Source organism: Boleophthalmus pectinirostris, unplaced genomic scaffold (assembly GCF_026225935.1).
Source record: "Boleophthalmus pectinirostris isolate CB_2022bp ecotype Guang Dong unplaced genomic scaffold, ASM2622593v1 HiC_scaffold_3, whole genome shotgun sequence".
Lineage (NCBI taxonomy): Eukaryota > Metazoa > Chordata > Actinopteri > Gobiiformes > Gobiidae > Boleophthalmus > Boleophthalmus pectinirostris.
This window is the reverse complement of record NW_026571299.1, coordinates 74332-89331: the sequence shown is the minus strand read 5'-3', so window position 1 is coordinate 89331 and position 15000 is coordinate 74332. Positions and strand designations below refer to the sequence as shown.

General features: G+C 50.1%; 2 protein-coding genes across 2 annotated transcripts in view; both read right to left on the bottom strand.

The window, feature by feature from the left end:
* Window positions 1–1577: 1577 nt before the first annotated feature.
* Window positions 1578–8967, bottom strand: LOC110154490 (major intrinsically disordered Notch2-binding receptor 1-like). Its single transcript, XM_055160968.1, has 5 exons — window positions 8598–8967; window positions 7140–7543; window positions 2726–3651; window positions 2463–2690; window positions 1578–2250 (listed from the first exon to the last, which is right to left on the bottom strand). Exons 1-5 carry the CDS (start codon window positions 8965–8967, stop codon window positions 1578–1580), a joined length of 2601 nt encoding a protein of 866 aa, XP_055016943.1.
* A 3814-nt stretch (window positions 8968–12781) lies between these two features.
* LOC129411085 (evC complex member EVC) overlaps window positions 12782–15000 on the bottom strand; it is an 8798-nt gene continuing 6579 nt past the window's right edge. The window contains exons 7-8 of the mRNA XM_055160967.1: window positions 13165–13249; window positions 12782–13005 (exon numbers count right to left, since the gene is read on the bottom strand). Of these exons, the coding sequence (XP_055016942.1) occupies window positions 12899–13005; window positions 13165–13249 (192 nt within the window). The 3' untranslated portion in view covers window positions 12782–12898. The remainder of the gene's footprint in view (window positions 13006–13164; window positions 13250–15000) is intronic.

The window sequence follows — 15000 nt, the reverse complement described above, 5'->3', positions numbered from 1 at the left end:
ACACACTACTGCCCCTGAACACACACACTACTACTGCCCCTGAACACACTACTGCCCCTGAACACACACACTACTGCTCCTGAACACACTACTGCCCCTGAACACACACACTACTGCCCCTGAACACACTACTGCCCCTGAACACACACACTACTGCCCCTGAACACACTACTGCCCCCTGAACACACTACTGCCCCTGAACACACACACTACTGCTCCTGAACACACTACTGCTCCTGAACACACTACTGCCCCCTGAACACACACACTACTGCCCCTGAACACACTACTGCCCCCTGAACACACTACTGCCCCTGAAACACACTACCACTACTGCTCACTACTGCCCCTGAACACACTACTGCTCCTGAACACACTACTGCTCCTGAACACACACACTACTGCCCCTGAACACACACACTACTGCCCTGAACACACTACTGAACACACTACTGCCCCTGAACACACTACTGCCCCTGAACACACTACTGCCCCCTGAACACACTACTGCCCCCTGAACCTACTGAACACACTACTGCTCCACTGAACTGCCCCCTGAACACACTACTGCCCTGAACACACTACTGCCCCTGAACACACACACTACTGCCCCCTGAACACACTACTGCCCCTGAACACACCTGAACACACTACTACTGCCCCTGAACACACACACTACTGCTCCTGAACACACTACTGCTCCTGAACACACACTAACTGCTCCTGAACACACTACTGCCCCCTAACACACACACTGCCCCTGAACACACTACTGCCCTGACACACTACACACTACTGCCCCTGAACACACACACTACTGCCCTGAACACACACTACTTCCCCCTGAACACACTACTGCCCCTGAACACACACACTACTGCCCTGAACACACTACTGCCCCTGAACACACTACTGCTCCCTGAACACACACACTACTGCTCCTGAACACACTACTGCTCATTCTCTCACCTGTTTTCCCACAGATGTGTCTGGCGGTTTGCGTCTGGCGGTTTGCGTCTGGCGGTTTGCGTCTGGCGGTTTGCGTCTCGCGGTTTGTGTCTCGCGGTTTGAGTCTCGCGGTTTATGTCTCGAGGTTTGTGTCTCGGCGGTTTGTGTCTGGCGGTTTGTGTCTGGCGGTTTGTGTCTTTCGGCGGTTTGTGTCTCGGCGGTTTACGTCTGGCGGTTTGTGTCTGGCGGTTTGAGTCTCGCGGTTTGAGTCTCGCGGTTTGTGTCTTGTGTCGCGGTTTGTGTTTCGAGGTCTCGAGGTTTGCGTCTGGCGGTTTGCGTCTGGCGGTTTGTGTCTCGCGGTTTGTGTCTTCGACGGTTTGCGTCTTGCGGTTTGTGTTTCACGGTTTGTGCTTCGCGGTTTGTGTCTCGCGGTTTGTGTCTGGCGGTTTGTGTCTGGCGGTTTGTGTATGTCTCGAGGTTTGTGTCTCGCGGTTTGTGTCTGGCGGTTTGTGTCTCTGGCGGTTTGTGCTTCGCGTTTGTGCGTTTGGTCTGTTTGTGTTTGTGTCTCGCGGTTTGTGTCTGGCGGTTTGTGTCTGGCGGTTTGTGTTTCGAGGTTTATGTCTCAAGGTTTACGTCTGGCGGTTTGTGTCGTCTGGCGGTTTGTGTCTGGCGGTTTGTGTCTGGCGGTTTGGTTTGGGTTCGCGGTTTGGGTCTCGCGGTTTGTGCGGTTTGGTCTCGCGGTTTGTTCGCGGTTTGCGTCTGCGGTTTGTGTTTCGCGCGTTTGCGGTTTGCGCGGTTTGCGTCTCGGTTTTGTGCGGTTTGTGTTTCGGTTTGCTGGCGGTTTGGTGGCGGTCTCGCGGTTTGTGCGGTGGTTTCGGGGTTTTGCGTCTGGCGGTTTGCGTTTGGCGGTTTGCGTCTCGCGGTTTGTTTCGGTTTTTCGCGTTTGCGGTTTGCTCGCGGTTTGCGTCTGGCGGTTTGTGTCTCGCGGTTTGTGTTTCGAGGTTTGTGTCTGGCGGTTTGCGTCTGTCGCGGTTTGCGTCTGGCGGTTTGCGTCTCGCGGTTTGCGGTTCGGGTTTGCGTCTGGCGGTTTGTGTCTCGCGGTTTGTGTTCTCGAGGGTTTGCGTTTTTGCGTCTGGCGGTTTGCGTCTGGCGGTTTGCGTCTCGAGGTTTGCGTCTCGCGGTTTGCGTCTCGCGGTTTGGGTCTCGCGGTTTGCGTCTTTGCGTCTGGCGGTTTGCGTCTGGCGGTTTGCGTCTCGAGGTTTGCGTCTGGCGGTTTGCGTCTCGCGGTTTGCGTCTCGTGGTCTGTTTATGTGATTCTATTTCGTCTGTTTTGATGCTCAGCGCAGCACAGCGCCCTCTGCTGGTGGTTTAACAGAACACAGCCTTGACTTTAGGAATATTTCCAAGTATAAACACGGTGACTGTTTCTAAGTTTGGAACGCCCTGATCTGTTTGTGTACGAAAGACAAGCGAGATACACACTCACCCGTCAGACTCACCTGTCAGTGCCTCACCTGTCAGACTCACCTGTCAGTGCCTCACCTGTCAGACTCACCTGTCCCAGTTTCCCGTTGGCCGCTGTGCTCCAGTCCTTTTCCTTTTCCTTTTCTTCATTTTTCGAGGCCCGTCGAGATAAACCGTCTTTGTTCTCTGTTGGACCCTTAGATCCTTCGGCGGGGGCGGGACCGTTCCACCGGCTCCAGTCCAGGCTGCTGCTGCTCGTGGCCGGGTACAGGTGCCCGACAGGTGCCCCGACAGGTGCCCCGACAGGTGCCCGGAGGCGGACAGGGGCTGAGGTTCAGAGCTTTCCGATGGGGTGACGGGGTGACTCATGAAAGAACTGACTCCGCTCAGAGGCTCTAACCAGCGACTGGAGCTGCTGCCCTGGCGGCGCCCGGCGGGCAGGGGCTGCTGGATCTTCTCGTCCAAACGCTGCAGAGCCGAGAGCACCTGGGAGATCTCCGACTTCACTTCTGCGAGCGACTCCAGCTGCCGCTCGATTTGGCTCATGCGTAACAGGAGCTTACAGACGCTGGCCTTCAGACCATCGTCGCTGCTTTCTAAAGAGTGAAAGAGGCGCGAGAGCTGACCCAAGCGCCCGCGTCGTCCCTCGGGGGTGTCCTGGTTCAGCCCGCCGTCCCCGTGAAGGACGCCGGTGGACCCACACATGCTAATGTCATCCAAAAACCGGAAGATGGCACTAATGTCGTCCTCGCACAGATCCGGATCATCTAAGGAGGTCATAAAAGAGAGTCTGTCGGCGTGCACCAGGCTGCGGAGGCGCCGGGGGTCCGGGGGGTCCGTCTGAGTGGCCTGTGCCCTGAAGCCCTCCGCCTCCCTGGGCACGCCGGCCTCCGCGCACCCCCCTCCTGGAGACAGCTTCCGGAGGGCAGGGCTGGACCTGTTTTTGGGGTCGAGAGGAGCATTTGGGCCGGTGCCAATCCGGTCCTCCAAACTGTGGCTGCGGGTGCTCCAGAGGGACTTTTGGGGCTGCGGGTGCAGGTGGCGCGGGGACCAGGACTCAGGCGCTGATCCTGGACCAAAGTAGGTGGAGTCCTGCAGGTCGTCCAGACTCTCGTGTTTAGTGTTTTTGGCGTGTTTGGCGTTTTGGGGGGAGGGGTACGGGTTGGGGATCATCTCAAAGCTGTGGTTGTCAAGTCCGGTCTTGGCTCCAGGACTTGGGGACTCGCTTTGGACCGTCACCTGGGGTCAAAGGTCACAGTTAATAGAATTTAACACACGTTTTATTTTAAATGTCGTACATTAAAGGACACGAGTTTGAACTTTAACCGTGTTTTACCCTCATTAAAACATGGACGGAGTTTGGTTTGCTTCATTCACACTAGTTTCATTAAAGAGGAGTATTTGACTTCTGTGAGGTATTAAGTGTAAAACATTTGTAGAAACCATGTTTCCTTTTATAGTTATACACATGTTATGTATAAATACATGATTTCTGTCGTGGAACAGTGGTAGAACCTGAGACGCTCCAAACATCTGACACCTCGTCTTTAAAAACATTACAAAACCCCGTCTTTTTAAAAAACGTTACAAAACCCCGTCTTTTTTAAAAACGTTACAAAACGTCTTTTTTAAAAACGTTACAAAACCCCGTCTTTTTAAAAAACGTTACAAAACCCCGTCTTTTTTAAAAAAACAAAACAAAAACGTCTTTTTTAAAAAACAAAAAACCCCGTCTTTTTTAAAAAACGTTTTTTTAAAAACAAAAACCCCAAAAAAACGTTACAAAACCCCGTCTTTTTAAAAAACGTTACAAAACCCCGTCTTTTTTAAAAACGTTACAAAACCCCGTCTTTTTAAAAAACGTTACAAAACCCCGTCTTTTTAAAAAACGTTACAAAACCCCGTCTTTTTAAAAAACGTTACAAAACCCCGTCTTTTTTAAAAACGTTTCGTTTTTTAAAAACGTTACAAAAAAAAAAACGTTACAAAACCCCGTCTTTTTAAAAAACGTTACAAAAACTGTTTTTTTTCTCTTTAGTCTTTTTTAAAAACGTTACAAAAACCCGTCTTTTTAAAAACGTTAAAAACGTCATCAAAACCCCGTTTTTTTCAAATCCAATTTTTCAAATTTTTATTTTCCAAAAATGCCTGAAACTCCAAACTGAAGCTGCTTCTGAAGTTTCCAGAAGATCAAATCCAGTTATCGGAAAGTGAAGCTGTGAGTCTCAGGAGACGATCTGTAATGAACTTACAGCTAAAACAGGACTAAACCTGGACTAAACCTGGACTAAAACTGGACTAAACCTGGACTAAACCTGGACTAAACCTGGACTAAACCAGGACTAAACCTGGACTAAACCAGGACTAAACCAGGACTAAACCTGGACTAAAACAAGACTAAACCTGGACTAAACCTGGACTAAACCAGGACTAAACCAGGACTAAACCTGGACTAAAACAAGACTAAACCTGGACTAAACCTGGACTAAACCAGGACTAAACCAGGACTAAACCTGGACTAAAACAAGACTAAACCTGGACTAAACCAGGACTAAAACAGGACTAAACCTGGACTAAACCAGGACTAAACCTGGACTAAAACAAGACTAAACCTGGACTAAACCTGGACTAAAACAAGACTAAACCTGGACTAAACCTGGACTAAAACAAGACTAAACCTGGACTAAACCAGGACTAAACCAGGACTAAACCAGGACTAAACCTGGACTAAAACAAGACTAAACCTGGACTAAACCAGGACTAAAACAGGACTAAACCTGGACTAAACCAGGACTAAACCTGGACTAAAACAAGACTAAACCTGGACTAAACCTGGACTAAAACAAGACTAAACCTGGACTAAACCTGGACTAAACCAGGACTAAACCTGGACTAAAACAAGACTAAACCTGGACTAAACCTGGACTAAACCAGGACTAAAACAAGACTAAACCTGGACTAAACCTGGACTAAACCAGGACTAAACCTGGACTAAAACAAGACTAAACCAGGACTAAACAAGACTAAACCTGACTAAACCTGGACTAAACCAGGACTAAACCTGGACTAAAACAAGACTAAACCTGGACTAAACCTGGACTGGACTAAACCTGGACTAAACCTGGACTAAACCAGGACTAAACCAGGACTAAACCTGGACTAAACCTGGACTAAACCAGGACTAAACCTGGACTAAAACAAGACTAAACCTGGACTAAACCTGGACTAAACCAGGACTAAACCAGGACTAAACTGGACTAAACCTGGACTAAACCAGGACTAAACCTGGACTAAAACAAGACTAAACCTGGACTAAAACAAGACTAAACCTGGACTAAACCTGGACTAAACCAGGACTAAACCTGGACTAAACAGACTAAACCTGGACTAAACCAGGACTAAACCTGGACTAAAACCTGGACTAAACCTGGACTAAACCAGGACTAAACCTGGACTAAACCTGGACTAAACCTGGACTAAACCTGGACTAAACCTGGACTAAACAAAGACTAAACCAGGGACTAAACCTGGACTAAACCTGGACTAAACCAGGACTAAACCTGGACTAAACCTGGACTAAACCAGGACTAAACCTGGACTAAACCTGGACTAAACCAGGACTAAACCTGGACTAAACCTGGACTAAACCTGGACTAAAACAAGACTATACCTGGACTAAACCTGGACTAAACCAGGACTAAAACAAGACTAAACCTGGACTAAACCAGGACTAAACCTGGACTAAAACAAGACTAAACCAGGACTAAACCTGGACTAAAACAAGACTAAACCTGGACTAAACCAGGACTAAACCTGGACTAAACCTGGACTAAACCTGGACTAAACCAGGACTAAACCTGGACTAAAAAAAGACTAAACCTGGACTAAACCAGGACTAAACCTGGACTAAACCTGGACTAAACCGGGACTAAACCTGGACTAAACCAGGACTAAACCTGGACTAAACCAGGACTAAACCTGGACTAAAACAAGACTATACCTGGACTAAACCTGGACTAAACCTGGACTAAACCAGGACTAAACCTGGACTAAACCTGGACTAAACCTGGACTAAACCTGGACTAAACCAGGACTAAACCTGGACTAAAACAAGACTAAACCAGGACTAAACCTGGACTAAACCAGGACTAAACCTGGACTAAACCTGGACTAAAACAAGACTAAACCTGGACTAAACCTGGACTAAACCTGGACTAAAATAAGACTAAACCAGGACTAAACCTGGACTAAACCAGGACTAAACCTGGACTAAACCAGGACTAAACCTGGACTAAACCTGGACTAAACCAGGACTAAACCTGGACTAAACCTGGACTAAACCAGGACTAAACCTGGACTAAACCTGGACTAAACCTGGACTAAACCAGGACTAAACCTGGACTAAACCTGGACTAAACCAGGACTAAACCAGGACTAACCCAGGACTAAACCTGGACTAAACCAGGACTAAACCTGGACTAAACCAGGACTAAACCAGGACTAGACCAGGACTAGACCAGGACTAGACCTGGACTAGACCAGGACTAAACCAGGACTAGACCAGGACTAAACCAGGACTAGACCAGGACTAGACCAGGACTAGACCTGGACTAGACCAGGACTAGACCAGGACTAGACCAGGACTAGACCAGGACTAGACCAGGACTAAACCAGGACTAGACCAGGACTAGACCAGGACTAGACCAGGACTAGACCTGGTCTCTTACCTGGGGGATCAGGGGCGGTTGGTTGTGAAAGTCTCTTTTAAAAATATTCCTTTTTTTGCCCACAGACGCTTCGGGCTCGAACACGTCGCCGTGAGTCGAGTCGCTGGACTCGCTGTCCGTCTCCAGCGGCAGGTACAGGCTCCTCATGCCCCCGGGGCGCAGCAGGTCCGGCAGGTGCCCGGGCGGGTGCGGCGGGTGCGGCGGGTGCGGCAGGTCGAAGGACACGGCGCGGGCCCTGGCGGGGGGAGACGAGGGCAGCACCGACAGGGGGTCCGGGGGTAAACTGCCGCGTTTCCGAGCCGAGTAACCGCGTCGGGGGAGGGGCAAGTGCTCCAGGCCCCGCCCACCGGAGTCAGAGTGAGCGCGCACTCGCTCTCTACTGAGCGCGCTCAGATGGAGCACGCCTGGACCGGACGAGAGAGGAAGAAGAGAGGAGGAGAGGAGGAGGAGGAGGAGGAGGAGGAGGAGGAGGAGGAGGAGGAGGAGGAGGAGAGGAGGAGGAGGAGGAGGAGAGAGGAGGAGGAGGAGGAGGAGGAGGAGGAGGAGGGAGGAGGAGGAGGAGGAGGAGGAGGAGGAGGAGGAGGAGGAGGAGGAGGAGGAGGAGGAGGAGAGGAGGAGGAGGAGGAGGAGGAGAGAGGAGGAGGAGGAGGAGGAGGAGGAGGAGGAGGAGAGGGAGGAGGGAGGAGGAGAGGAGGGAGAGGAGGAGGAGGAGGAGGAGGAGGAGGAGGAGGAGGAGGAGAGGAGGAGGAGGAGGAGGGAGGAGGAGGATGAGGAGGAGGAGGAGAGGAGGAGGAGGAGGAGGAGGAGGAGGAGGAGGAGGAGGAGGAGGGAGGAGGAGGAGGAGGAGGAGGAGGAGGAGGAGGAGGAGGAGGAGGAGGAGGAGAGAGGAGGAGGAGGAGGAGGAGGAGGGAGGAGGAGGAGGAGGAGGAGGAGGGAGGAGGAGGAGGAGGAGGAGGAGGAGGAGGAGGAGGAGGAGGAGGAGGAGGAGGAGGAGGAGGAGGAGGAGAGAGGAGGAGAGAGGAGGAGGAGGAGGAGGAGGAGGAGGAGGAGAACAGCAAAAACTGGAGGTTAAAATTAAAGGTAAAATATTTCAGTTTTGTTTTAAACACAAAAAGTGTTTTATTTTTACTCTTTGAGAGTTAAATGTGAGTTGGAGTTGATTTGGTTGAAGTTAATTTAACTTCTCTTAGTGTTAATTTGTCTCCTCACTTCACTCCTCTTGTTCATAATTTCATCTTAAATTAACTCAAATAAAACTCCTCTGTGTGTTGAGTTAAATCAGATTAACTCTACACAGTGTTTTCTGTTTACTCTCTAAACCTTCATTTAACTCTGGGTTTGGGTTCAACAGGAACTTTGGTCCAGTTTTACTTCATGAACATTAAATTAACTCTAGAACAGAGTGACTCAGAGAAACTCTGAGGAAAAGAGTAAAGTTTAACTCTCCAGTTGTTGTACCTGGCAGCGCGGGCCCTGGTGATTGGTCGACCGGTATTGGCGTCTGCGTCCTGATTGGCTGCGTGGCCTCGGGCCCGCCCCCCGTCATCTGGATCAGGTTGAAGATGGTGACGATGTCGGCCGCCACGGCGATGGGCGACGGCTGCCCCCTGGTGGCGACGCGCTCTCGGAACAGCGTGGCGGGAAAACACGGGTCACGTGAGGCGGCGTCGAACAGCAGCGAGCGAAGCTCCAGGAGGTGCTCCAGAGCGAAGCGAGAACTCACCAAGCGGCAAAGCTCCTGGAAACTCAAACACCGCCTCACCGCCGCCAGGTCCTCCAAGATGCACAAGAGCACCTCGGGGTACTCCTCCTGCGGGGCGTCCGACATCATGGACATGGGCTGAGGACGACAATACGACGCTTACTTTCACTTTCACTTTCACAAACCGTCCCATCGTCTTTGTTCCATTCAGAGCGACTCGTGCGCTCGCGGCGCTTTAACTCTTCCAGACCATCGGCCTCGTTCACAAGACGTACAAATCTGTTTTATAAAACCACGCACAACTTTAGAACCATCAAATATAGAAACATACTTCTCTTTCCGTCGAGTTTTTCTGATCATATTTGCGTCTTTGTCCTGCTTCTCTCGCTGTGACGACGTCGAGAAAACGAGTGTCCAACAGGAACTTTGTTTTGGTCAAACTCAGTCGCTCCGTCCAGTTTGATTGGTCCAAACTTTTCCAAAGAGTGAAGTGAGTCAAAACGGTCGATGTTCTGAGCGTCTGTGTCAGAATTTATTGAAAAAGTCGCAGAATATTTTATAAAAGTGCAGATATTTCTCAAATAAATGAAAAATGACACGTCCTGTCTTATTTTCAGGTTTATTTGAGTCCAAATGTCCAAATCCAAATGTAATAAACTCATGGAAACACAGAAGTGTCTCTGTGACCTGGACCTGACTCCAGATGTTTCCATGACCTGCACCAGTCGAGTCATGGGGACACTGATCTTTTTGTTTTGTGGCAATAAGAATATTTTCAGTTTATTACAGACTTGATATTTATTTTTTCAAAATCCAGGAGAGGACAAATGTACTATAAAATTTCCCTTAGGTCTGGAAGGGTTAAAGCCTCATTCTGGTTTATTTTTGCTCTTTTCCTCTGCAGCCTGGCGACGAGTGACGCTCCACACGGGGTTTTAAATAATTATGATGAAGCTTTTCTCGCAAATAGAGGTTAAACTAAAGTAGAAATTCAGATCTTTCCAAATGTGTTCACAGGAACAATTAAAGCCTCTTTAGTACTTTATTTTTTTTACAATTTTCTTCCATCTTTTCCTGTATTTTTATGTTTTGACTCGTGCCTCCTGTAGGACACATCTTGTTTTGCTTGTAGGAAAATTACTGTAAAAGTAAGTAAAAGCACTGAATGATTTCATTCATAATAATAATAATAATAATAATAATAATAATAATAATTTATAGCAGACAGCAAAAAAAACCTGAATCGTGTTGATGCTTTTGTCCCTGAGTCACGTGACAAAACTTTCACTTTTTCACGTTCTAAATGTAACTAAAGTAAAGTAACGTAAAGATCGTGCTCACGTGTCATGTAAAAGTTCAAGTTTCTCCAAATGTTCCTGATCATAAAATAAACCAAACAAATCCTCAGGACCGAACCGGGTCCGCCTCTGCGACGCTTCTGCGCGCGACCTGATTCTGGGACCGAAATAAACCAGGACGTGCGCGCGCCCCTGGAGACGCGCGGACCCGCGGTAAATCTGCATGAATCTATTTCTTAAATTTGACATCAGTTTCTCGCTCGTGTCGTGTCCGTGGGCAGAGATGATGAACCCACTCACCGTGACGCGCCGCGGCGGATCCACGCTCCTCTGACGCGCCTCAAACGCTCCGGAGACGCACCGCTTCAGTTTGGCTCCTGCGCGCGCGGTGACGGAAGAGAGAGAGAAACCAGGTCAGATCTACCCACAAGTCACCGCGCTTCCCCACGGAGCCTGAAAATACCCCGCCCGGCCTCCCTCACGCGAACCACGGCCGTGGCCCCGCTCCGGGCCCCCGCGCCGCTGTTACCGGGGAAAGCCTCGCTCCACGCGGGACGAACGTGGCTCGGCTCCCGTGGCTCGGCTCCCGTGGCTCGGCTCCCGTGGCTCGGCTCCCGTGGCTCGGCTCCAGCGGTGTGCGGGTCTAAGTGCTCTGGACTGGGTAATTGCTCTGAAGTGCAGCGGTTGAATCGGGTTTGAAATATTGATGTTTCTAATTGACGCGGCGGAAGTGGCGCTGACAGTAACGAGCGCGGGGCGGACACGCGCATCACATTAGGACGTAAACACGTGCACTTAGGGGCCATTAGAGCGGAGCCGGCTCCAGCTCACAGACACGCGTGCATCAATCACTGGGGCCTCCCCGGATCGATACTCGGATCGATACTCGTGAGCTGCGGTAATGTACAAGAATTTAGCAGCGCGATTGTATTAACAGGCCGCAACTTAGAGAGAGCCACAGACTGGAGCCACGGGGAGGGCATCCGGCACGATCCGACACACGGGGAGGGCATCCGGCACGATCCGACACACGGGGAGGGCATCCGGCACGATCGGGAGAATGGAACAGGTGGGCGTCTCGTGGGCGTGTGGTGGGCGTCTCGTGGGCCTGTGGTGGGCGTGTGGTGGGTGTCTCGTGGGCGTGTGGTGGGCGTCTCGTGGGCCTGTGGTGGGCGTGTGGTGGGTCTCGTGGGCGTGTGGTGGGCGTGTGGTGTGGCGTGTGGTGGGCGTGTGGTGGGAGGGCGTCTCGTGGGCGTGTGGAGGGCGTCTCGTGGGCGTGTGGTGGGTGTGGGGCGTCGTGGGCGTCTCGTGGGCGTGTGGAGGGCGTGTGGTGGGCGTCTCGTGGGTGGTGGGCGTCTCGTGGCGTGTGGGTGTGGGCGTGTCGTGGGCGTGTGGGAGGGCGTCTCGTGGGCGTGTGGGCGTCTCGTGGGCGTCGTCGTGGGCGTGTGGTGGGCGTGTGGTGTGGGCGTGTGGGGGCGTGTGGAGGGCGTGTGGAGGGGTCTCGTCGTGGGCGTCTCGTGGGCGTGTGGTGGGTGGGCGTGTGGAGTGGGCGTCTCGTGGGCGTGTGAAGGGCGTCTCGGTGGGCGTGTGGTGGGCGTCTCGGGGCGTCTCGTGGGCGTCTCGTGGGCGTGTGGAGGGCGTGTGGGCGTGTGGCGTCTCGTGGGCGTGTGGTGTGGAGGGCGTGTGGAGGCGTCGTCGTGGGCGTGTGAGGGCGTGTGGGGGTGTGGCGTGTGGTGGGCGTGTGTGGGCGTGTGGAGGGCGTGTGTGGGCGTGTCGTGGGCGTCTCGTGGTGGGCGTGTGGAGGGCGTGTGGAGGGCGTGTGGGGGCTCGTGTGGGCGTGTGTGTGGTGTGGCGTCGTCGTGGGCGTGTGGTGGGCGTGTGGAGGGCGTGTGGTGGGCGTGTGGTGGGCGTCTCGTGGGGCGTGTGGAGGGCGTCTCGTGGGCGTCTCGTGGGCGTGTGTGGAGGGCGTGTGGTGGGCGTCGTGTGGAGGCGTGTGGCGTGGGCGTGTGTGTGGCGTGTGGTGGGCGTCTCGTGGGCGTGTGGAGGGCGTCTCGGTGGGCGTCTCGTGGGCGTGTGGTGGGCGTGTGGTGTGGTGGGCGTGTGGTGGGCGTGTGGTGTGGCGTCTCGTGGGCGTGTGGGGCGTGTGGCGTCTCGTGGGCGTGTGGCGTCTCGTGGGCGTGTGGAGGGCGTCTCGTGGTGGCGGCTCTGTGGGTGAGGAGTGAAGCGTCTAGAACCCGGAGCACAGATGACCTTTGACCAAACACAACACGTCCAACAGTGACTGACTCCGGGTTTAAGGTCAAGAGGTCAAAGGTCAGAGTAGCAGAGGGTGGTTTAGGGTCAGGGGGTCAGAGGTCAGAGCTGTAGAACATGTCTGAGTCTCAACATCACAGAATGTTCTACAAAGTTTCAGCCGTTTGTCAAAGTTTAATTTTCTCCCTGATCTGTCACAGAGGTCAGAGTAACCCCTGACCCCTGACCCCTGACCCTCTGACCCCTGACCCCTGACCCGCTCAGGTCACAGATGTTCCACAAACAGCACCAAACTCTTTTATGACATTTTTGTATTTTAATAAAATAATAAAATCCAAATGTACAAAAAATTCTTTACAAAAGTTTGACATAAATATTTGAACGTTTCAACAGAGAACGGCCGAGTCTGAGACCTGGTTTAGTCCTGGTCCAGACCTGGTCCAGTCCTGGTTCAGTCCTGGTCCAGTCCTGGTTTAGTCCTGGTTCAGTCCTGGTCCAGTCCTGGTTTAGTTCTTCTTCAGTGGAGCCAGAGGAGTGAGGGACGGGTTCAGAGCCGGGTCCAAAGCCGGGTTTAAGGTCAACAGGTCACGCAGGTCAAAGGTCACAGGCTCACCTGCAAGAGGTCAAAAGGTCAGAGGAGGAGCAGATGATGCAGAGGAGGAGGAGCAGAGGAGGAGGAGCAGATGATGCAGAGGAGGAGGAGCAGAGGAGGAGGAGCAGATGATGCAGAGGAGGAGCAGAGGAGGAGCAGATGATGCAGAGGACAACTCACACTCTTCTTCTTCTTCCTCTGGTCTTTTCTTCAGTGAAACTCGAGCTGAAGCTGCCAACTCCTGAAAGAAACTCTCCTCCGCCCCCTGCAGGACACAACACACACAACACACAATAAACACACAACACACAATAAACACACAACACACAACACACAATAAACACACAATAAACACACAACACACAATAAACACACAACACACAATAAACACACAACACACAATAAACACACAACACACAATAAACACACAACACACACACAACACACAATAACACACAACACACAATAACACACAACACACAATAAACACACAATACACAATAAACACACAACACACAATAAACACACAACACACAATAACACACAACACACAACAAACACACAACACACAATAAACACACAACACACAATAAACACACAACACACAATAAACACACAACACACAATAAACACACAATTGTGTATTGTGTGTTTATTGTGTGTGTTGTGTGTTTATTGTGTGTTGTGTGTGTTGTGTGTTTATTGTGTGTGTTGTGTGTTTATTGTGTGTTGTGTGTGTTTATTGTGTGTTGTGTGTTTATTGTGTGTTTATTGTGTATTGTGTGTTTATTGTGTGTGTTGTGTGTTTATTGTGTGTTGTGTGTTTATTGTGTGTGTGTGTGTGTGTGTGTGATTGTGTGTTGTGTGTTTATTGTGTGTTGTTGTGTGTTTGTGTGTTGTGTGTTGTGTGTGTGTTGTGTGTGTGTTGTTGTGTGTTATGTGTGTGTGTGTGTGTTGTGTTGTGTTTATTGTGTTGTGTTATTGTGTGTTTATTGTGTGTTGTATTGTGTTTGTGTGTGTGTGTTGTTGTATTGTGTGTTGTGTGTGTTTATTGTGTGTTGTTTATTGTGTGTTGTGTGTTTGTGTGTTGTGTGTTTATTGTGTGTTGTGTGTTTTTGTGTGTGTTATTGTGTGTGTGTTTGTGTTATTTGTGTGTTGTGTGTTTGTGTGTGTTATTGTGTGTTGTGTGTGTTATTGTGTGTTTGTGTGTTATTGTGTGTTTGTGTGTTTATTGTGTGTTGTTGTGTGTTGTGTGTTTATTGTGTGTGTTGTGTGTTATTGTGTGTTGTGTGTTTATTGTGTGTTGTGTGTTTATTGTGTGTTTATTGTGTATTGTGTGTTTATTGTGTGTTTATTGTGTGTGTTGTGTGTTTATTGTGTGTTGTGTGTTTATTGTGTGTTGTGTGTTTATTGTGTGTTGTGTGTTTATTGTGTGTGTTGTGTGTTTATTGTGTGTTGTGTGTGTTTGTGTGTTTATTGTGTGTTGTGTGTTTATTGTGTGTTGTGTGTGTGTGTGTGTTTATTGTGTGTGTTGTGTGTTTATTGTGTGTTGTGTGTTTATTGTGTGTTGTGTGTTTATTGTGTTTATTGTGTATTGTGTGTTTATTGTGTGTTTATTTGTGTGTGTTGTGTGTTTTATTGTGTGTTGTGTGTTTATTGTGTGTTTGTGTGTTTATTGTGTGTTGTGTGTGTTTATTGTGTGTTGTGTGTTTATTGTGTGTGTGTGTATTGTGTGTTGTGTGTTGTGTGTTTATTGTGTGTTTATTGTGTGTTTGTGTGTTTATTGTGTGTTGTGTGTGTGTGTTGTGTGTGTATTGTGTGTGTGTGTGTTTATTGTGTGTTTATTGTGTGTTGTGTGTGTTTTATGTGTTTTATGTGTGTTGTGTTTATGTGTGTTGTGTGTGTTGTTGTGTTATTGTGTGTTGTGTGTTTATTGTGTGTGTGTGTGTTTATTGTGTGTTTTGTGTGTTTGTGTGTTTGTGTGTTTGTGTGTGTTGTGTGTTATTGTGTGTTGTG

Bases quoted from the DNA above. Each gene is read 5' to 3' on its own strand.
- LOC110154490 (XM_055160968.1), bottom strand. From the start codon at position 8,967: ATGTCGGACGCCCCGCAGGAGGAGTACCCCGAGGTGCTCTTGTGCATC. The intron at 7,544-8,597 runs GTACAACAACTG...CGTCCGGTCCAG, and splicing joins ACCAGGGCCCGCGCTGCCAG to GCGTGCTCCATCTGAGCGCG. The intron at 3,652-7,139 runs GTAAGAGACCAG...CTTTGACCCCAG, and splicing joins AACCGCCCCTGATCCCCCAG to GTGACGGTCCAAAGCGAGTC.